We start from the raw sequence: 23120 nt of genomic DNA, 5'->3' as shown, positions 1-23120 counted from the left end.
TGTGTATAACTCACATATTTCCTGGCTAATTCAAATACTATGCACCAACTGCTGTGGTCTCTAAGATTCTACCACAGACACACAGGTTGAAAAGCTGGTATGAGTCCACACTCTGACAGCGTGATACTTATATACAACTGACTGGAAGTGGGATGCTCATAGGATGCCTGATTCACTCACATATAAGATGTGAAACATAAACTATCTTTATAGGCTGGTTTTTGTGTAATCACTGAGTTAACACTGAATAACATTTAGATTATCTTCATGCTATCTTGGCATATGATATAAGACTTGACTGTACGAATGAAAATTTAGAATCTTTATTCCATCATTTAGCTGATTCGCTTATTCATTTAACAAATATTTATTGAGCACTCTTTTAGGTGCTAGAGATACAGTGATAAAAAGGACTGATAGAGACCTCCTTTGGTGTTATGAAGCCTGTCTTCTGAAGAGACTTTTTTTTAACTTTATTTATTTTGAGAGAGAGAGGGAGAGAGAGGGAGGGAGGAAGTGCATGAGTGGAGAAGGGGCAGAGGGAGAGACAGACAGAGAGAGGGAGAGAAAGAATCTCGAGCAGGCTCCGTGCTGTCAGCGCAGAGCTGCTGTGGGGCTCAATCTCACAAACCCTGAGATCAGGATCTGAGCCATAATCAAGAGCCAGTCACTTAACCAACTGAGCCACCTAGGCACCCCTAAAGAGACTTGTTTTATACAAAGGCTGGATGACTGGCTGATATGGTGACTCCATGTGTATCCACTTGAAGGTGTATGTGTGTGGCTTAACCAGGAAAATTATCCAGTATTCTACACTTACAACTATTTCCCTTATACTTTTAAGTTCTTCCTCCTGACACTTACTATATGTTCAGGTGTTTCCAAAGAGCTCCAACTAACAGAACCAAATCCTGTGGGAAAAACAAATCAACGGCATATTTTCGGACTTCCTTTTACTCCCCTCTTCTGCTTTTGGAACAGCTAATCATTTCCACTTTGAAAAATGTCTTCACTGAGCCTCCATGATCTTACTTTCTCTTGGTTCCATTCCTACCAACAGACTTCTTCAGAGTTTTAATTGTTGCTTTTTTCTTATGTGCCTCATCTCCAAATATGGTAATCACCGAATTCTCAGTCTCAGGACTTTTTCATTTCTATCTAACTCCTTTCCTGTTGTGATCATTTAGTATCACATCTTCATTATCACCTGCTTGTTGAGGTTTCCACAGAAATATCTATCCTGGACCTACTTCCAAATCTATTTGGATGTCTATGAGCACCTTAAACTTAGAAAAAGACTAAAACTCCACTCCAGGGCAAGCATTCTGCTTTTTTTTTTCTTTCTTTCCATAATCTTCCTGATATAAATGCACAGCTTGCTCTCCGTCTTCAGATCTCTAAATAAATGTCACCTCCAGGAGGCCTTCCCAGATTACCCTATATAAAATAACATCATCCCCACTCTCTCATTCCTAGTTTTTACTCTTTATCCTTCTTACCTGGGTTTACATTTCTACAAAACACTTATTACCAACTGACATGTTATAAATGTATTTGCTAAAATGTATTTATACGTGTTTTTACCTAGGGACGCCTGGGTGGCTCAGTCGGTTTAGTGTCTGACTCTTGATTTTGGCTCAGGTCATGATCCCCGGATCGTGGGATCAGGCCCCACATCAGGATCTGTGCTAAGTGTGGAGCTGTTTGGCATTCTCTCTCTCACTCTCTCTCTCCCTCTTCCCCTCTCCCCTGCTAGTGCTCTCTCTCTCTCTCTCCAAAATAAGAAATAATTTTAAACTTTTTGCCTGTTTTTTGCACCAGAAATTTAAGCTCCATGAGAGGTGAGGTCTTCGTCATTTCCTGCTCTATTATTAGTGTACAGAAATGTGCTTGAAAAATAGTTGGAATTCAATATTTATCAAATTAGTAACTGAATTTGTAAATAAATTCTTCAATGGCACTATTTATCGGGTTACTACACTTTGCACTAATTTGGAATTGAAATGATGATTTTCAATAGTTGTATCAGAAAACTATTTTAGAGTCCCAAAAGTCCATTCTCTTAGCTCTAAGACTTGGAAAGATAACATAGTCCAACTTCTTGTTCTATACAGTGTATCTTAAAGAGAAAAAAGTTTTGACTAAGTCTACATGACCAGTAAGAGGTGGAACCATTGTTAAACACTGGGTCCACGCCCCTCCAGTCAGTGTTCTCCAATCAAACCCTGACTCAGAGGTATTGCTTTTCCTTGGCTACCACAGCAATCCAATTCTTTTTGGTGTTGTTTTAAAAATAATTTTAATAGATATTACACAGAGGTGGAAGCAAGGAAAAAACTGACTTTATAAATAAAAGCGTCACACATACAAAGCTTGAATATATAAAAAGGAAAACATTTCTGAATACCTAAATCTAAAACTCAATTTAACTTGAAAAATGCCCAGCTTAAAACAAAGCAACATCCTAGGACATTGAGAAACATAGATTTAAAATCCTATAACAAACACTTATATTTTCAGAGATGGAAAAAAATCCATGCAGGTAGGTTAGTGAGAAATAACATATAAATAGAGCAAAAAGCTTAGAAAAATAAAAAAAAGCAATCAAGATATTTCTTAATCCTGATGATACAGGCACAGTAGCAGAAGAAATGAACTGAGTCCAAACACGGGATATGATCTATGATTTTAACCCATAAAGAAGGTTGAGTTCCCCAAGAGGCAATAAAACATAGCAGTTAAAATGTACTCCATTGCTTGGATTTGCACCTAACACTCTTTCTTGATAGGTATAAGAACTTAATTGTTAATACTTAACTTCTACGGGCCTTAAATTGTTGATCTGTAAAATAGAATTGAATAATAACTATACTTTTTATGGGAATCAAATTAGATCATAAATATAAATGATTTATGTACTATGTGGCAGATATTTTATAGTTGGAAATATCGTACACTGGTATTAGGAAAATTTAACTAACTACAATATAAAATAAATTCTAAAAGCTTTTAAAGATAATGTTTGTGAAAATAATGTAAAATTTACCAAAATCATGCTTGTGGTTGATCATTTGCAGTGTCTAACACTTGGGGTACTTTATAAAACATGAAAGTCTTCCATTTATCAGCTCTATCAATTCTCTCTACCACATGAATTGAAACTTCCTCCCAAGTATTTCTACAATGGTAACCATGAACACCCTAGTTTGTTTTCCAAAACAATGCCAATTTCAGCAGATGAAAATGTACCTGCCTGAAAACATTCATTTTGCCATGAAGATTTAAGAAAGACTGTAACCCACTTTTTTGATTGTCTAAAGGTCCTGAATGAGCGTAGAGTGAACAAGAGGTTGGTAGATGACATCAGGGAGGTATTAAGGACAGACTGTACAAAGCCAAGCTCCTACTGTTGCAGTGATCACACCTGACGCTAAGTTCCAAGGATTCATAGCTGTGCTACATGTAAACCCTTGGGAACAAGTCACAATTACACACCTACACCAGCCATTCCCTTTTGAGCTCCATCACTGCCAGATGGATATTATGGTCGATATATCTTTTGACAAGTCACATTTTTTTAATTGTGTGAGAGAGAAATATTTTTGAGAGAGAGAAATAAACTGGACGCGAGAGGGGGAGAGGCAGAGAGAGAGGGAGACACAGAATCTGAAGCTGGCTCCAGGCTCTGAGCTATCAGCACAGAGCATGACATGGGGCTCGAACTCACGGACTGCGAGATCATGACCGGAGCCGACGTCAGACGCTTAATTGACTGAGCCACCCAGCCGCCCATTGACAAGTCACATTTAATGCGGCACCAACTCCTTCATACACCCACTTCTTTTAATCTTAAGTCAAGTATTCACTGAGTGCCTACCACGTGCCAGCCACTGGACTAGACGCTGTCGAAACATTCTCTGTTCTCTTGGAGTTCACACACTAGTGTGGGGAATGGATGAGAAGAAAATAATAAGTGAACAACTCCTTTAATAAGAACTACAAAGAAGAGAGAGCATAAAATATGTCATAATGCCATATACTTGTTGACTTATAATGGATTTTAATTATGCTGCCAGTAATCCAAACAGCATTATCTTCAACAAGTGAAAAATCCTTTGTGGCAATCACAGAAACTTAGGTAGAATGAAATACAGCTACCAATTCACTCTAAGCACGACTATTGGTTTATTCCTGCAATACAAAGTGTGTGTGTGTGTGTGTGTGTGTGTGTGTGTGTGTGTGTGTGTGTTGGGAAGAGGTGGGAAGGGATGAGCAGCTAAGGGATGGGCAGCAGAAAAAAAGGAGAAAAGAAAGAAGGGAAAGTAAAAAGAGCTAAAATTCTTACATCAGTTAACGTCATTTTGCTCAATCTTTCAGACTTCCTGTTTTCTAGACTGGTACAACTGGCCTATCTGAGTAATTAGTGGCCATGTGAATACTAATACATAGACAAGACTTAAGTTTCCCATCATATATTTACCCCTTCCCTCTAGTTTAACTATTTAAAAATGTACCCTCTAGTGTTTGTTCTAGAACATATTTTTAAGATTTTATTTTTAGGATTAAAAGATACAACTCTTCCTCCACAATTACATGTTCATATATCCTTTTTCTTACATTTTCTCCCAGTTACCTACCACGTATGAAAGTAAAAGATTTAAAAGAGAAGCAATGAAATGGCCCAATATAAATACTTCCCTGACTCAGGGACCATTTTTGAAGTTGAAATTCTTGGGTCATTCCTTCCTGACTTAGATTAAATGCCTACATCTTATTTCTACCACTTCCAAAGTGCCAGGGGGGAAAAAATAAAGTAATCTTCTCTTAGAAAATCCTTCTTTCCAAGATTAGGGTGCTCTCAAAAGAGCTGCATGTGCTAAAATAAAGTCATCTTCCCCACCTCCGATCAACACTTCTCAATTATGAATGTGAACATACACTTGAAAATTCGCACCTGGACACAACCCTTACCTGCATCTCTTGACAAAAGGAAGCCAATGGCCCAAAGAGAATCTGACATTGCTCGTCAGCAGTGTAGGTCATCCCTGGCAACTTGGAAGGAACCATCACGGAATTGACACTCTGGGGATTTGTCTGTAGCAAGCAGCTACTGGCCTTTGACCTGGCAATACGCAGATATGTGTAAAATTTTGAATTTAATGTAAAAATTTGTTATAATTAGCATAGCAACAGGAAACATTTTTAGAATGTTAAAAATATGTTCTTACTTTTATTTATAAGTTCTTCTACTGAATACTCATAGAAATCACTCCACATGTGAGAATCGTTTATGTACAACTATGTAAGATAATCCTAATAATAATAATATTGAACATGATGATTTTTTGGTTTATTAAGGTCTTTCATATGGGTTGACTCAGCTAATCCACATAATACTGTGAGGTGGTTATGACTTTGCATATTTATAAGATTAAGAAGCTCAGACTCAGAGAGTAACCTGACCAAAAGTAATGCGTGAAGTGTTCGAGGACTTAAAGAATATACGGAAGGCATTGTCAAGTGAGTATTTGCACATATTTTTGTACTTGACATTGTAATACAACTTCCATTTATGAGATGACATTTAATTTTATCATGGTTCTGATTCTTGTGAAGGCAGCCATACAAAATCATACATGTTCCTTGGGAACATCGAAGGGTGACTGTTGCAGAGAGGTGGTATGTTCAATATTACATGTTCTATGTACTGGTCTCTACACTATCATGACTGAACGTACTGCATACATTTCACACCAGAGTTATGGTAATGTAATAAACAGTATATTTTAGCGGATTTTAATATTCATTTAACAGAAAAAAATAGGCTTGCCAATTTAAACGGTATGGAAAAATGAATAAAATTTATCTGTATCGTGAATTTAACTAGCTCAATGTTCCTATATTTCTTAGTGAGACTTTTGGATACTTTAAGCATCTCTCACTCACTAACTGCTCTGTGTATCTCATACTGTTTCTGCTTGTTCATTTATTTACCAAAGAGATAATTAGAGAACAAGGGATTTAAAATGAAAATTTGAACAATACTAATATTTTTCACTTCTTTTTCCAACCAGACATAAACTGTTCCCTCTGTTGAAGGTGGGAAAGAAGAGAATGAGAACTATTATAATGGTGAAAATGATGTATTAATGAAAAAAATCCAGAGCTTAGAAGTATCATAATGGAAGAGTGGAGCTTTTGTTAAAGAGGTTCTTTGTGATAACAGATGTGCTGAGTGATGAACAATGAGAATATTTTCCACTGGGAAATTTCGAAGAGGTAAGGAATCACTGTGATAGATAATTTTCCAACCTTACAAATCATCTTGCTCGTTCTTTTATTAGAAAATGTGGACACTAAGAAGCAGATGGGTTAAATAATATGTTCCAATTCACACTCTCTGAGTCAGTGGAAGGGCCAGCATTAGAACTGAGTGCCTTGATCCCTAATCGGGTGTCCTTTCCACTCTACTGTGCCACCTTCCCTGGCTGGTAGAGGAAGCAGGCACATGTAAACATTGACAATGCAACAATAGTAAATGACCTCAGTACCTTAGAAATCTTTCCAAATCTTCCTTGCTACATCGGGACCATGAAACATCACCAAGATTTTGTCCTTTAATCCATTCACCAGACATGATATGAAGACCATCAGCACATGATGGGTGGTCATTGTCATGATTAATGCCCATGCTGATTCAGAATATAATTAAAATAAAAAATTACATTAGGTAAGTATATCTTAACGATTTATAAAGGCAATTAAATAACAGATAAATACTGAAACTAATGGGAGATAAATTAGTTTTAAAAATCAAAATAAAATTAGATATCAGATTGATTTTTTTTGAAATTTTGTTATCTAGATTAAAGATAAATATTTTTACTGAGGGAAACATATTTCCCAATGAATCTAGCAAATAACATGTTTAGTCACCTATTTTCAAAATGGTCTATAGATAAAATTTTCAGAGTTGTATGTATGAAACATATAGAAATAGAAAGTTTCTATTCAACCACATTAAATTCTTGTTCTTGCCTGGAGATCCTTTACTCATCGCTTTTAACAAATCTGAAACCACATTAAAACTATTATTTTCCCCATCTGCTTCATTAGACTTTCTTCTTCCATTCATCATTAAACACAAACTATCCCTGGGAAACCTTCACATTCCTGGCCATCTTTACTTCTTCTAGTGAATCTTGAATCTATTGCTTCAAGCTGAAACTCTTTAAAAAGCTGACTTACCTCCAAATGGGTGTACTAGAAGAATATTAAATTCAATATGTCTAGAAACTGCCCTCATTATTTTCTCTTTCAAGCCTTGATTTATTCCTGTACTGTCTCTTTTATGCATTCACTAGCCACCCAGTCTGCCAAATCAAGAATCTTCAGGTCTTTTATCCTTTCTCTCAGATCACCACCCAGGCTATTTTATTTTAAGTGTCAGAGGGCAAGTTCTGCCAGTGCTACTTCCTAAATATTTGTCTCAACTGTCACTTCCTTTCAATTCCTTTGTTACTATTACAAAGGATTATTAAGTATTTAGTCTCAATAATTATTATGTCATTATTGCGTTCTGTGCCTCTAATCTTTACCAACATTCTCCCTGTTTCTCCTCCTGCTGTGCCCCAGGGAAGTCTATTTAAAACACAATCTGCCTCCCTGTTACCTATAAGGCACTGTCAGCTCTTCAACATCGTACAAAGTCTCTTTATCTTCTTCCAGGTCCTTTATGGCATTTTCTTTTCAGCGAATGATTTCTAGTTTCCCCAACAGTATGTGGTTTCTTATTCTTTCACAATTAATTGTTATTTAGAATTTTTTGTGTGTCATGCACCATACAGAGGGGTTATAAGCCTGAATTAAATGATTCAATGATGTAGGTACTAGTATAATCCAAGTCTGCTGATGAGAATGAACTTTCCGAAGGTTATACAGTGAGAAGGTCAAAGTGGGGCTGTCTGAACTGAGCAGGCTGGCTCAGGAATCATGTGACTGACCATTACCTATTTGGCATCTGTGAATTCCATTCCCTCTCCTGCCCTGCCCAAAGTGCCTATCCTTCAATGTCTTCGCCTGGATAAATTCTACTTAATCTTCGAGATTACTGTCGATGACCTTCATGAGGTTTTCTTTCACTAACTTCATCTCACCTATGTGTACTCTCTGTCCTATCACAGGATTCTGTGAACCACACTGTTATCGCACTGGCAACAATGCATTATGCATTTTTACTTCTGGCTAATGCTGCAACTTCTTGAGGGTAGGAACTGGCTCATCTCTCTGAACTGCTGGCATACTGGAATCATATTCTATAAACCATACATAAACACTGAATCAAGTCACCACGGAGAATCGCTTCTGTTTCAGGAAAATCTTCATATAATCTCTACCGAATTCTCATAGTGAAGGTTAATACTGAAAAAATTGGAAGAGGAGAAATGTGTTTTTCTCCAGGCTGAGTCTGAAATGATGGCAGGATAGTCAAGTGTTCCCTTTAAAATCTAGATGATAAAATAGTCTTTCATAATAAAAATAGCGAATAACAAGAATATCTACACTATATTTAAAAATGCTATAAAAAGAATTATAGAGGCTGCTAAGGGAAATCACAACTAGACTACCTATGTTTTCTCAAATCAAAATAAAAAATATCAAGGCCAACTACTTTTTCATTGACATAAATTAAAACTTTGAATTAAAATTGTTATATTTAACATGTTTTTGGAAAGAGAAAATGATATGGACGGAATAAGTAATTTATGAGTTAAGAATAATGAGTTAAGAATTCACTCCATTTGCTAACTTAGAAGACTAATAAAACCGAAAATACATTATTGAATATCATTTTCCATACTTCAGTGTCAGAAAAATTCAGCTCCATGTTGAACCATATTTTTCTTTCCTATTCTAATTAATGTCTTTAAATAGGTTCTGTATCAACACATATTAATACGATGATGGACAGAGAACAGGAAGATAAATGTTTTTCATACTTTGACGATAGGGAGGAAAAGTAAGAGACGATGTGGAGTCATTATGGACCAATTTAATTGCCAGGAGGTAGGGTAAAAGATGTTGAAGTTGAAAGAGATTTGAGTTCTGTGTCTCCCTCCCCCTAATTCATGGGGCTAGATACAAGTAAGTAATAATATTAAGAAATAAATGCTTTCTTTTAAAAAAAAATTTTTTTAACGTTTATTTATTTTTGAGACAGAGAGAGACAGAGCATGAATGGGGGAGGGTCAGAGAGAGGGAGACACAGAATCCAAAACAGGCTCCAGGCTCCGAACTGTCAGCGCAGAGCCCGACACTGGGCTTGAATTCATGGACTGCGAGATCATGACCTGATCCGAAGTCGGCCGCTTAACCGACTGAGCCATCCAGGCGCCCCGTTTTCTTAACTGATTGTTAGAAAAATCTTATGATGATGTAAAATGCCTGACCCAATGTCTAGAATATAGTAGCAACCCATAATTATTCTTTTTATTGGGACAATACATCCAAGATATCTTATTCTTCTAACTTGTCAAATAGCACAAAGAGATAAAAACATCATTATATGTAATTTGTTGTCTTTGTGAACTTTGGTGAAAGTTGTGGACTTTAAAGAAAACCAAGTAAAGAATAATGGCAAGAATTTACTTTGCTTGGATGTTAACTAATTAAAATAAGAAACTGCAAATAAAGCAGAATCTCACAAATTGCTTAAAACCCCTTAATGCGTTTCTAACAGTACAGTCCTGAGGCAGCCCTTGCCAGGATCACTGTCTCACCTCCACCAGGGAGGGATTCTGGCCACAGCACACGTTGCCGGGTGACCCTGTTTTATCAACAGCCACTTGCCGCATGGAACACACTCAACTCTTCCATCTGTGGTGGTACCGTCTTGCAAAGCATACACAAATGCTATTATTCCTGAAAGGCAACTGGTCTTTTTCAGAAACAATAAAACTTCTTAAATAATGTGTCCATTTGAGAGAAGAGGTTTTGCTTCCAAGAGTTAGCAATTTGGACATTTTCCCAAAGTGGTGTAATGTGATTTTCCAAATTGGGAAGATTACAACCTCTCATCCAGATGATCCTTTTGGGATCTTGATTCTCATGTAAGAAATTAGCTACAGCCATGGAGAGATCTAGTGATTCAACCATTGTTTACCATTAGTTAAATTTTCCTAAAGCTGTTTAACTTGTAACAGAAAAGATTATCATTAAAGAAAAAAATTGGGACAGGGCCTTTTTTTTTTTTTAACCACATATCTGGAACTATCAGGAAACACTGCTTAGTTCCAATTCTACAGATTTGAAAGAAAACAAATAATTGTGAACCTTTGTACCAGTCACTGTAATAATCATTTCCAATGATGATATCACTTAATCCTCACAATATCTCCATTATGTGTCTATTATTATGACTATTCTGTAGATGCAGAAGGTGCTGAGGTTAATTGGGGAGATGGGACTCAGACCCAGGCAATCTGATGGTCAGAAAGCTCTCCAAACAACCAACTATAGTGCATCTCTTTCTGAATCAAAACTCTACATAAATGCATATAATCTTTTTTGTTTTATGAATAATTTTAAATGTCTCCTGTTAGCAGAAATGCACCTCTACGTATACAGTTCTAAAACCAAGTCGTGTGCAATGTATGGAGAACATTCTTGAAGTAAGACATTAGCAACACCTCTCCTCATACTTCTGCAACTGAGCTACATTTTAATAATCTCAGTTTAAATTCATTTTGACAAAGAGCCTAGGGCAAATAAACTCTCTACTAACATTGTACATGGTTGTCAAGTCAACTGAAAAAATATTTTTATCTTATAAAACTTCTCAACTTGTTTAAAAGTCACTGCCAGGAAGTTTTGTGATATCCTGCGGAAAGCTGGAGAAACATTTGGATTTTGAAGATGGTCCCTTTTGATGTTTAAAGAGTTAGAGAAGAGAACATTTATGAATTCACTCACATTTTTTGCATAATTTGGAAAGGGTCAGATTTGTAAACAGTAATTCTTTAGAAGACTAAATTTTTTGTGCTCAATATATTAAATATTTCACATGATGTATTATTTCCCACTAGAAGTTCTATATTATATAGAAAATTTTATTTGAAAAAAGAAACAAACTGTCCTAATGTCTAAGTGGAAGTATATTTCCACAAAATAACAATTTCCTACAATTCCGTGGCTACATCTTATTTGGAGTAACTTAGCGGCTGTGTGCTCACGGCGGGGGGGGGGGGGGAGTACAAAGTATTTTTATTACTTTTTATATTTTGAATAATTTTAATTATTTAACTGTCAGTTGTCACAAAACAGCAAAATATGTACTTCTATTGGAAGTCCAAAGACCGTGTAAAGGCAGACAGCAACAATGTCAAAAATGTTCTAAAAAGTAGAGGTACAAAAGCAGGGATTACTTTTGACCTTGCTGTGCATATGAGGCAGCTTCATCTAGCAAATGAACAAACACTTGGGAACGCAGTATTTGCTGCATGCTGTACTGAGCTGGGGTCATAAAAATGAGCAAGATTCAGTTCCTACCCTCAAGGAGTTTATTCTCTCCTGGGGTTAGGACACACTATCCTTGCCTTAGGAAGCTAACGCATGCCTGGACCCTGCTAGCTCTGTATTCCTTAAAGCTCTCCTACCCCTCCCTCCCTTTCCACAGCTAGTTATACCAATGAAGACCAGGGCTGATCCTCTTGAATTCTGGACTCTTGTCATGTCTGCCTGACTGACCTTGTGCCCCTTAACTCTTTGCTTTATTAAACCATGCTTTAATGAATTTAGTTTGTTATGAATACATTAATACAAAAACCTAGTTTCCTAGGCAAAATATTTTAATATTCCTTGGCAACCAGCGACACTGGAAATGTGAATAATGAACTATGTGCATCAGAAACCTAGGGATGTTGGGGCACCTGGGTTGCTCAGTCGGTTGGGCATCCGACTTCGGCTCAGGTCATGATCTCACACGGTTCGTGGGTTCAAGCCCTGCGTCGGGCTCTGGGCTGACAGCTCAGAGCCTGGAGCCTCTTTTCGATTCTGTGTCTCCCTCTCTCTCTGCTCCTCCCCCATTCATGCTGTCTGTCTCTGTCTCAAAAATAAATAAAACATTTAAAAATTTAAAAAGAAACCTAGGGATGCTGATGTTGGGTTAATTAAAATGCAGAATCCTGTATCCTGCCTCAACTCATTGAACAAGACTATTTAGAGATAAGGCCTAAGAAACTTTATTTCAAGTCATTTTCTAGATGATTCTTACTCAAAATTCTAAAAAGTACTAAACTATATGACAAAAATCCAAGATTTTTATCTTATTTTTCAAATAATCTGTACACTGACTTCAATCTAATTTTCACGGGAACACTTAATTCCAGCCTATCATTTTGTATAATTCCTTCCTATCAGAATGCTTTCCCCAGATTGTCTATAATTACAAATGCAACCCCCATTTTAAGACCATCTCCCTGCATAAAAGACTCTTCAATAAATTCTAGCATATATTTCCCATGGTTCTTAACTTCTGTGGCTTTCAAATATACGGCATGTATACGTATCAGAACTACCTTCTATTTTTAGTGAATTTAGCACCATCTAGAATTTAAGTGTTTGAAGAACATATTTTAATTCCTTGATATATTTAGTTCAATACCTTATTAAATAAATGTCTACAGACCTAGCCACTGATACAGTATCAGAGAAGCAACTAAATATTCTGCAAATGTGACAGCAAGTTGAAACTAATATGACTTCTTACTGATTTAGGGAAACCGTAAGATGGAAAGATCTGTAGGTGATCTGTTCGAGAAAAGCTGCTTGCCTGACTCTGGACCACACATTTGCCAAGATACATTAGAGAAATACAAACAGAAAGCCAATTCCTGTAAGACCACTCATTAGCTGGGTGATTTTTTCCCTCTTCCACCTACTCACTCTGACATCCAAACCTACGTTTGGAGAGAATCTGGGTGTGTGGGAATGCTGCCACATCTATACTGGCTAAAGTCCCATTATGATTATTAACTTGGACAAACTACTTATTACTCTAACTGGTATCATTGTCTAAATAAAGTATCAAATACAAAAGCTGTGTCAGTGGTCTATAAGGGTCTCCATAATATGTTCACTTCCTGCCAATCCAGTAAGAATTCTAAAGGATATGAAATCACTCCCTGAATGAACAGAGAGATGTATGACCCATGGAAGCTGAAAATCTCCTTTGTACATTAAAGCATTCATAAAAATAAATATACCACTACTGATTATTATTATTATTCATTCACTCTGTATTATGTGTTAACCACTGTGCCATGCAATTAAAGCATGAACAATCCAACAGTGAACCTTGAAAGGCAAACTTATCCAAATTGTAGGGATGAAGAAAATTAGCACAGACACATTGACTTGCCTGAAGTTTATTCAGTGAGTACCTGGCACGACAAGAATTCCAGCCCCAGTCCCCTTCTCTAATAAGTTTTCCCTATCACCTGCCCACTGAGTAGTTTCTAACCTTAACCAAGGCACGTGTACCACAGGAAGATACTTGTGACTTTTGCTGTAGGGAATCCTAGAGGGTAGAATGTGGTTAAAGAGAACAACGTGGTTACATGTGGCCATTACCAATTTGAGTGGGTCAAAGAGTATTAATTAGAGAATAATTAAGTTTGAACATTTTAAGGAACAATGGATTTCTAGAGGTAAGAGTATATTTGTTTTTTGTCTACTATAGCAATCTGTTATTACTTCCTGTTTCCTGGTCTAACAGTCTTAGATTATGATGTAATGCCTTTATCTTCATTTCTCGTTTACTTTTTATTGTTTGCCTACTGTCCCTTTGGCATATATCCTCTTTCTCATAGTAGACATATTGATGCACATCAATGTTGAATGAAAAGCAAACATCTTATTCCCTTTCAAAAGGAACTCCTCTTGCAAATTAAGAGAGAGAGAGAGATCAGCCAAATTTACGTTTGACAGGATGCCTCCTGGGGCATATGCTAGCTTCTTATTGAATTAGAAGAATTTTAGATTAAATAATCCTATCACTAAACTGCTGGATTTGGCCCTTCCAAGTCTATGACTTCAGGACTTTTTTTTTTTTTTTTTGCTCAGTGAAGGCAACTGCATTCCTTGACCCAAACTAATTCGTCTCTTCTACTTCTTGAACTCAACTATCCTCTACTGTAAAGCTCAAGATGACTGACCAAGAGATGAGTATTGGTACAACAAATGCTTACACATTCAAACAAATATTCAAGTGCCTATAATGCACAATGCACTCAACTTTGTGCTGTGGGAGAAAAAAAAATGTATTACACAGTAATCCTATTTTCATAGAGACTGCTGTTCAGTAGGGTATGTGTGTAGGGGGTATAAATATCAGTACAAATCAGTATATATTAGAAATTAAGGGATATTTACAATAAACAGTGCAAGGAAATTAAAAAATATATTTCCAAAAAGTGATAGCACTTGTCTTGACCATTAATGGATAAAGAAAATTGGAAAATCTACACATCAGTAGGACTGGGAGTTGAAATAAGAAAAAAACATTAGTAAAGACAAAGTGTGAACATTATGGATCATTTGCCTTCATGAGATGGAGAAGTGGACTATCATGTGAGAAAGGTAGAGGGGACCACTGTAAAAGTCAGGACTCCAAGGCTAAGTTCACTCATCAGGTAGGAAAGGACAATAAAGATTTCTGAACTAATGAGTGAGACACACCAGAAAGATAAAGTGCTAAGGCAAAAAGACCAGGGAAGCAGGTGTTGCAGTGGTCCAAGCCTGGGAAGAATAACAATAGAAATAATGGACAGATGGGAAAGCTCTTTCCCAAGAAAACCTAGTAAAATGTGGCAACTGCTTATGAGAGGAATTAAGGGGAGAGAGGGTTAAAGATGTCTCAAATGAAGAACTGTCAGTGGTACTGATGCCAATAACAGAAAAGCGGATGTCTGAAGAAGTGGGTTTATAACCTGGTCCTACTCCTGGTTCTATTCCAGGCACAATTTTCAGCAGAGTGTGTAAGCAAACATCACTGATTTCAAAGGCTTGTTAGTTCACAAGACATCTGCATTCTTGGTACTCTGGCAAAACTTAAAACTTTAGCAGGTGCCCCACATATTTATTGCCTTCAAGGAGCTAACTTTGCATATTTATTGCCTCATTAGCCTCTTAGTACTGAAGAAACTCCTGAATTGCCAACTTAGTGGAAAAGCCATGCCTCTACGCCAAAGTTTAGAAATATATATTAGTCTTTTCGCCTGGTTCAACAAGTGAAACAAAAACCAAAACCACATAAGCATTTTCTGGCCATATCAAAAAATGTTCTATGTTTTTACAATGACATGATTTATAATTTCCCCTAACGTATGTAATTTTATCCACTCGACATCTCTACAAAGAAGCCAATCTAATTACCATGTGAAAGTCTTAATCAGTAAATAAGCTATTAATGTTTAAAGCAGTTTCTTTCAACTTATAAAAATACTGAACTCTGCTAGAGCTTTCTAATTTTCTTGGCACAGTTACAACTATAAGTTATCACAAATGTGCTAAAATCCAAATTACAAAATTGTGCCATATACCAGTTTCAAGACAAAGAATTTTGTCCACAACTTTATGCCCACTGTATTATTTCAAGAATATAACATACCTGAAATGGGCTTTTTCTACAATTGGGAAAAGAAAGTACTGAGCCATCAGATGCTAATGGGCAAAAAATAAGTATTATTTTATTAATGTAAAACAGTGACCATTTTCAAGTCTTTCTGATTATTTTTATTGGCTGCATATTTTTTAGGCAAGGGGCCTAACTTCAGCTAGTCAGAAAAAGGTGAGATGTTCAACCATTCTAGGAAGCAAAGAAACATGAATACAAATGAAATTAGAATTTAAAATGTGTTATACTCAAAGCTGGCAAAGGAGCTGAACCTCTATTCACCAGGAGTCTGCTAAATTTGGAAAACGATCGCCACATGGCCTCCAAAAATAGTGTACCACTTTATACTCCTCTCTGAAATGTATAACAATATCTATTTCCCCCACACATTCCAACGCTGTACACTCACTTACACTGTTAAAATATCATCTAACATTTATTCATTGAGCACATCTGAACGGTGTTAGACAATGTTAAATACAATGTTAAATAACAAAAGCAACAAAAAAGAACAAACAAAACAAAACAAGCCCCTGTACCGAGGGACCACACTTGAATTAGACATGCAGAGATCACATAATGATACATATAATGTAAACCTACAATTGTGAAAAAATTAGGAATGAAAACTACAGACAGTCTATAAGAACATAGGTCAAGGGACTTAACCTATCCATAAAATACTTTTCTGAAGAAATGATCTGAGAGAAGAATAAGCAAAAATAGGGAAGAAGGCAGGAAGAATTTTCCTGCCAAGGGAAGGGAGTGGTCCTTACAATGGGAGTAAACATGGATTCACCTGTACGGATTTATGTAACCTGACGGGTGAAAGTAGAATCGCTTTGTGGTCTGAAGTGTCATTCTATCAATAATGCTAAGTTTTTGTTTTTGTTTTTTAATAAAAGCCATGCATAGACCTCCATGAGCTGTGTGGTACCATTTTTTTTTAACAGGGCTTTCATCATTTCTTGTATTGATTTGTAAGAGCTCTTTTTATATTAAGGAAAACATCACTTTCTCAGATACGTTGCAAATACTTTCACTGATTGCGATTTATCTTCTATTGTATTTTTTTCCTTTGCAAGGATACTTATTTCTTTTTTTTTCAATATATGAAATTTATTGTCAAATTGGTTTCCATACAACACCCAGTGCTCATCCCAAAAGGTGCCCTCCTCAATACCCATCACCCACCCTCCCCTCCCTCCCACCCTGCATCAACCCTCAGTTTGTTCTCAGTTTTTAAGAGTCTCTTATGCTTTGGCTCTCTCCCACTCTAACCTCTTTTTTTTTTTTCTTCCCCTCCCCCATGGACTTCTGTTAAGTTTCTCAGGATCCACATAAGAGTGAAACCATATGGCATCTGTGTTTCTCTGTATGGCTTATTTCACTTAGCATCACACTCTCCAGTTCCATCCACGTTGCTACAAAAGGCCATATTTCATTCTTTCTCATTGCCACGTAGTATTCCATTGTGAAGGATACTTATTTCGAGTTGTTAATTTTATGTGACTTTTCCTTAAATACTTCTAGATTTCATATCTAGAATTATACACATTCCCTACTAAAAGATGAAAAAATAAAAAAAGCCAACCAAAAAATGTCAATGTCCATAATCATTTTGATGTGTTATGATGTCATAAATATGGTACAGAATCAGATTCCTGTTATGTTTGTTATTGAATGATTCATTTCTTTCCACAGACCGTAGGTTCTGTGCTTACATCCTTATTCAAGCACCAGCACAAACTGCTTTATCTACTATGTAATATATTAATATCTGATAGAATTCACCCTCTCCTCTCCAGTTAGTTTTTAACAACAAATATCTTATATTGACTTTTCCACATGGAGTCTATAACCAGTATGTCTAATTAAAAAAGAAAAAAAAAGGAAAGAAAATACTATTGGCATTTTGGGCAGGTCACATTAAATTTATATAGAGATAATTATCATTTTATAATATTCACTGTTCCTATCCCAAACCAGAAAATGTCTTTCCATTTACTTAAACCACTTTTATGACTCTCTGTGTGGATATAAATTCTTCTTTTTATAAGTCTTGTACATTCCTTTGTAAGTATTTGTTAGGTATTTTATCTTTTATATTTTTATTTTATCTTTTGCTATATTCAATATAAATGGATTTTTCTTTCTTTATAGTGACCAAGTGGCTGCTGTTTATGTATTGAAAAGCAAAAATTGTTATATAATTTTGTAAGCCCCCCCCCCTCAAATTCTCTTATTGTTCTAATAGAGTTTTTTTTTTTTTAGTAGGTTGTCTTGAGTTTTCCAATTATACAAATAATGTTCATTTTGGCATTTCTTTCTAGTTTTATTTTTGTTTTAATATTATGAAATATTTTCATGAAAACAAATATGTAAAATATATAATCTTTTTTTTCCTTAATGTTTATTTATCTGAGAGAGAGAGGGAGCATGCACACACACACACACACACACACACACACACACACACACAAGTTGGGGAGGGGCAGAAAGAGAGAGAAAGAGAGAGAGAGGGAGAGGGAGAGGGACAGAGAGAGAGAATCCCAAACAGTCTCAGTCTACATGCTTAGGGCAGAGCCTGATGTAGGGCTCGATCTCACAACTGTGAGATCATGACCGGAGCAAAAATCAAGAGTGAGACACTTAACTGACTGAGCCATCCAGGAGTTCCAGAAATTAAAAAAGCTTAACAATCAGATCAGTTCTAAGATCTGTGTCAGATGTCTCTATTAGGTCTTATGTTTCTGTCTTCCAAAGGGGGCACAGAGTATGTGCTGCTTTAGAAATAATTTCAACCCTAACGTCCTAAAGATAGTCTCATATATTTTATCTTAAAAGCCTTGTCTGTGATATATCAGTCTTTATTTTATGCAGAATTGATTTTTAGAAATAATCTGAAGGCATTCAATTTCATTTTTATACATGCAGTAAGCCAAGTGCATTATCATATTTTTCCGAAAAGTCAACTTTCTATACTGATCTGCCAACACCTTGCTCACATATCAGGTTTTCCTCTAGGCGTGGACTTATTTATGACTCCAGATTTTGTTCTATCAGACCATATTTGTCCATATTTTCACAAATGTTTAAATGTCTTAGCTATTCTGGTTTCAAAATTGGTCTTGATTTCTGTTAGGGAAAGATTCTTACATTATTCTCCCTCTCATTCTCTTCTATCTTCGTCTTTTCCTTCTCCAAGAAAGTTTTGGCTATTTTGACTATTTGTACTTATATACAAATGTTGAAAATATTTGCCAACATCCATATAGAAGCTGTGGTGGTCTATTTATTGGAATTTCCATGAATCTATAAATCATTTACAACAGAACTGACATCTGAAGAGAATAAATTTATCCACAAATGTGGTATATTTTCATTGACACAGGTTTCACTCAATAAATTTTAATAAGGGTATATAATTTCCTATCTTTTTTTAATTCATTCCTAAGTACTCTGTGTTTTCAATTGCTACAGTAAATAGTATCATTTTTTTAATGATATTTTGTATTTTTGTGTTGACAGCTGGTTTTTTGTATATTTATCTTATATTTAATAATCTTACTACATTCATGAATTAATTCCATACTTTACTTCTACATAACATCATAATTTTATATAGGGAATCACATCATTTGCAAATTAAAATAGCTATCTTTTTTCCATTCCCATCTCTACAGCTTTTATTTATTTTTCTGCCAAGGTTCACTTGTTTGTGTCTCCAGTACATACACAGAAGCAGATGTGGTGAGATTCTTGTGATTTTCTTAATTTGTAGAAATTTTTCTCATATTTCACCATTAAGAATAATGTTTCCCATTGATTTTGGTGAATATACATCAGCAAGCTTTGTCTTAGTGTTTTTCTTTTTAATTGTGCATCTCTTGAAATAATATAGTTTCTACCTTTAAGCTATTAACATGGGCATTAAGATTCCTAAATGATAAATGACCTTTCCTATCCTGATATAAAGCCAACTTTATTCCCTTATATTACCTTTATCTGTTTACATAGTGCTGCTTTATTTTGAAAATGTTTTCTGGGGCACCTGGGTGGTTCAGTCGGTAAAGAAGCTGACCCTGACTCCTGAATTTGGCTCAGGTCATCATCTCAAGGTTTGTGGGTTCGAGTCCCACACTTGGTTCCATGCTGACAGGGTTGGAGTCTGCTTGGGATTCTCTCTCTCTTTCTCTCTCTCTCTCTCTGTCTCCATTGCTCTCTGCCCCTCTCTGACTTGTACTCTCTCTCTCTCTAAGTAAATAAACCAAAAAAAAAAAAGGAAATTGTTTCATCATTCTCAGATAAGAAAGTACTACAACTTTCATTCCTCATAACTGTCCCTTATTGATTTTTATGTTACATTAATACTAGCTCAAATAATGAGTTGCAGGGTGTTCCTTTATTTTCTAGAAGAATTAGATTAATATTAGCATTATCTATTCATTGAACCTTTTTCTGTGTCTGAACTTGTGTTTTCTTTGGGATAATTCTAATGCACTGATACAATTTTTTAAAATAGTTATAGAGCTTTAGCTTTATATCCTTCTATTATATTTTCTTAGAATTTTCCCATTTCATCTGTTTTTATCATGACAGTATTCAGTCTATTTTCTTAGTATCTTTTTAATACTTTCAGTATCTGTTATACTGCCTTTGCTAATTTCTAATACTGTTCAATTATGCCTTTTTTCTTAATCAATTTTATATTTGCCAATTTTATTCGTATTTTCAGAGATCTAATTTTGACTTCATTATTCACTTTCATTGCATTTTCCTATTTTATTAGTTTCTACTCTTTGTGGTTTCTTTCTTCTAATATCTCTTATTTTGTTGTTATGCTTCTAACCTCTTAATATGAAAATTTAGGTCATTAATTTCATCATTTAATTTTTATATATGTGTTTAAAGTTACTCATTTTCCTCTAATTGCTCCTTATCTGCAATGCTTCAAACTTGCAAAATAGTATATTTGTTATTGTTCAAGTCTGAGAGTATTCTGGTTTTCCTAATGATTTCTTCTCTGATCAATGAGTTTTTCCAGAGTATGCTTATAAATTTCTATTATGTATTTATTAAGTTTGTTTTTGCTATTGGTTGTTTAACTTAATCGTATTGTGATAAGAAAAATTCATCTGTAAATTAATTTTAGGGAATTTGTTTAGACTTGAAGAATAAAATAATATATGGTCATTCTTTATAAATATCTGTATTTTGAAAGAGTACTTATTCTTTATTACTCAGCTGCAGGTTTCATATCTGCCCAGTAGAACAACGTTTTTAGTTGTTCAAATCTTTTCTCTTCTATAGAGATCTTTCTATTCAGTTTCTATACAGAAAGCAGTGTTAAAACCTCCTACTATGATTGTGGCTATTTATCTGTTTTGTTAATGTTTCTATTTATGCTCTGAGGCTTTGTAATTAGAATATGTTAGATGCTGATAGATTTTTTTTTTCATTCCATGTCCTGAAGCAAACTACTTGCCGTAAGCCAGCTGGAAATACACATTGCCTTATAAGGGACTGTGAAGCTTTGACTTCCACTCCCCAGAGTGCATTCAACCCTGAGCAACTCCATCCAGTACCAAGATTAAGCACCCAGTGAATGAGAAATTCTAGCTCTTTTATATGGAAAGATGCCTTCTACCTCTAATATTTGGAGGTTTCTCCTTCTGGCTCTTTATCTTGGCTACTTATATAAAAAAAATTCTCCTTTTGGGATTTTTAAGCATTTAATATGGGGATAGGAGACCTCAATGTCTTTTCAAATTCCATTCAAGAAGAATCTTTTTTTAAATAAAATATCTTTTAATGTTTGTTTTTGAGAGACAGAGAGAGAGAGAGAGAGAGAGAGAGAGAACACGAGCAGGGGAGGGGTAGAGGGAGAGAGGGAGACAGAATCTGAAGCAGGCTCCAAGCTCTGAGGTGTCAGCACAGAGCCTGACATGGGACTCGAACCCATGAACCACAAGATCGTGACCTGAGCCAAACTCAGTGCTTAACTGACTGAGCCACCCAGGCAACCCCCATTCAATACAAATCTTAATGTGATTCCTAATGTGAATTTTTAATGTGAAAAGAAATGCCAATATATTACTTAGATATAACAATGAAGTTCCTTAAGAAGAATATTATTTTTCATTTCTGTGAGACAATTAGTACATTTGTATATTCAGCTCTTCTGCAGAGCATAGGAAGTCATAGAGACTTCACTTTTAGAAATAACGAAAATCTTCATTTAACAAATACATTTTTGAGTACATACTATGTGCCAAGTATGAAAGCAGTATTCTTCTAGATGCTGAGAATACAACAGTGAACTAAGGAGTTAAGAATTCACTGTACACATACAAATAGATAGATAGATAGATAGATAGATAAATGTGGTTGTGTCTACACTTTTAAGAAATATTAACAGAAAGGCCTCAATGAGAAGGTGGTACTTGAACAAATATCTAAAGAAGAAAGGCAAAGTCTTGAAGTAGGTGTTTTGAGTTTTAGAAAAGAGGCTGATGTATCTGGAGCCATGTTGATAAGGAGGGGAATGGTAGGGAAGGAGGCTAGACCTGGTAGGGCCTACTGGGCCAATGTAAGGGCTGGGGATTTTACTGGTGAGATAGGAAGCTACTGGAAGTCTATGCAAAAAAATTGGAGAATTTGCTTTGCTGTGAAGGAGTCTTCCTGGCTCTGAGTTGAAACAGGTTGTGAGTGACAAGGGCTGATAAAGCAAGATCATTTAGGAGGTTACTTTAATAATCCACATGAGAGATGATGGTGGTTTGGTCCAGAGTGGCAAGAGTAGAATTAGTGAGATGTAAAGAGAATGTGGATATGTTTTGAAGGCAGAGTCAAGAGCTGATGGATTGAATGTGGAGAGTGAGAAACGGAGAGAGCTCAAAGATAATTTCATTGTGTTTAGCTGAGCAACTAGAAGAATGGAGCTTCCAATTACTGTGACAGGAAGACCTCAGGGGAGAGCACTTTTGGGTTGCGGGGAGTCATTTCTGTATGTGCATGGAATAAAGGCTCACTCCATGTGGCCTTGGCTACATTTACTAGTCCACCACATTGTTTTTATAAAACTTTACCTGATTCCTTGTTAAAAGTTTCAGACAATATTTAAAAACATTCTAAACAATTTGTGCAGCAGCATCTTTCCTCTAACACATTTTCATTGACATTCTTTGCACAAGAATATTTTACTAAGAAAATTACTATATTAAAGCATTCACTGATTTAATACATATATATTGAACGCTTGATATGTCCCAAACACTATCAAATGCATTAGGAATCCCATGACAACAAAAAACTGGCACAGTTCATTACCTCTTGGCGCTTACACCCTGTGACTAGATGAATGAATGGACATTTATAGAGATAGTGCCATGAAGTATTTAATGGAGAGACTGACCTACACAGAACACATGCTGTAGGAAATGAT

The 23120-nt window shown here is 35.7% G+C and overlaps 1 protein-coding gene across 1 annotated transcript in view; it reads right to left on the bottom strand.

Annotated features, from left to right (window-relative positions):
- Nucleotides 1-23120, bottom strand: part of ADAMTS19 (ADAM metallopeptidase with thrombospondin type 1 motif 19) — a 236229-nt gene that overhangs the window by 96747 nt on the left and 116362 nt on the right. The window contains exons 9-10 of the mRNA XM_042958856.1: nucleotides 6552-6692; nucleotides 4972-5122 (exon numbers count right to left, since the gene is read on the bottom strand). Coding sequence (XP_042814790.1) covers nucleotides 4972-5122; nucleotides 6552-6692 — 292 coding nt within the window. The remainder of the gene's footprint in view (nucleotides 1-4971; nucleotides 5123-6551; nucleotides 6693-23120) is intronic.

This window comes from Panthera tigris, chromosome A1 (genome assembly GCF_018350195.1).
Source record: "Panthera tigris isolate Pti1 chromosome A1, P.tigris_Pti1_mat1.1, whole genome shotgun sequence".
NCBI classification, from domain to species: Eukaryota; Metazoa; Chordata; class Mammalia; order Carnivora; family Felidae; genus Panthera; species Panthera tigris.
Note: the sequence above shows the minus strand (reverse complement) of the source record. Positions and strands in the feature narration are given on the sequence as shown.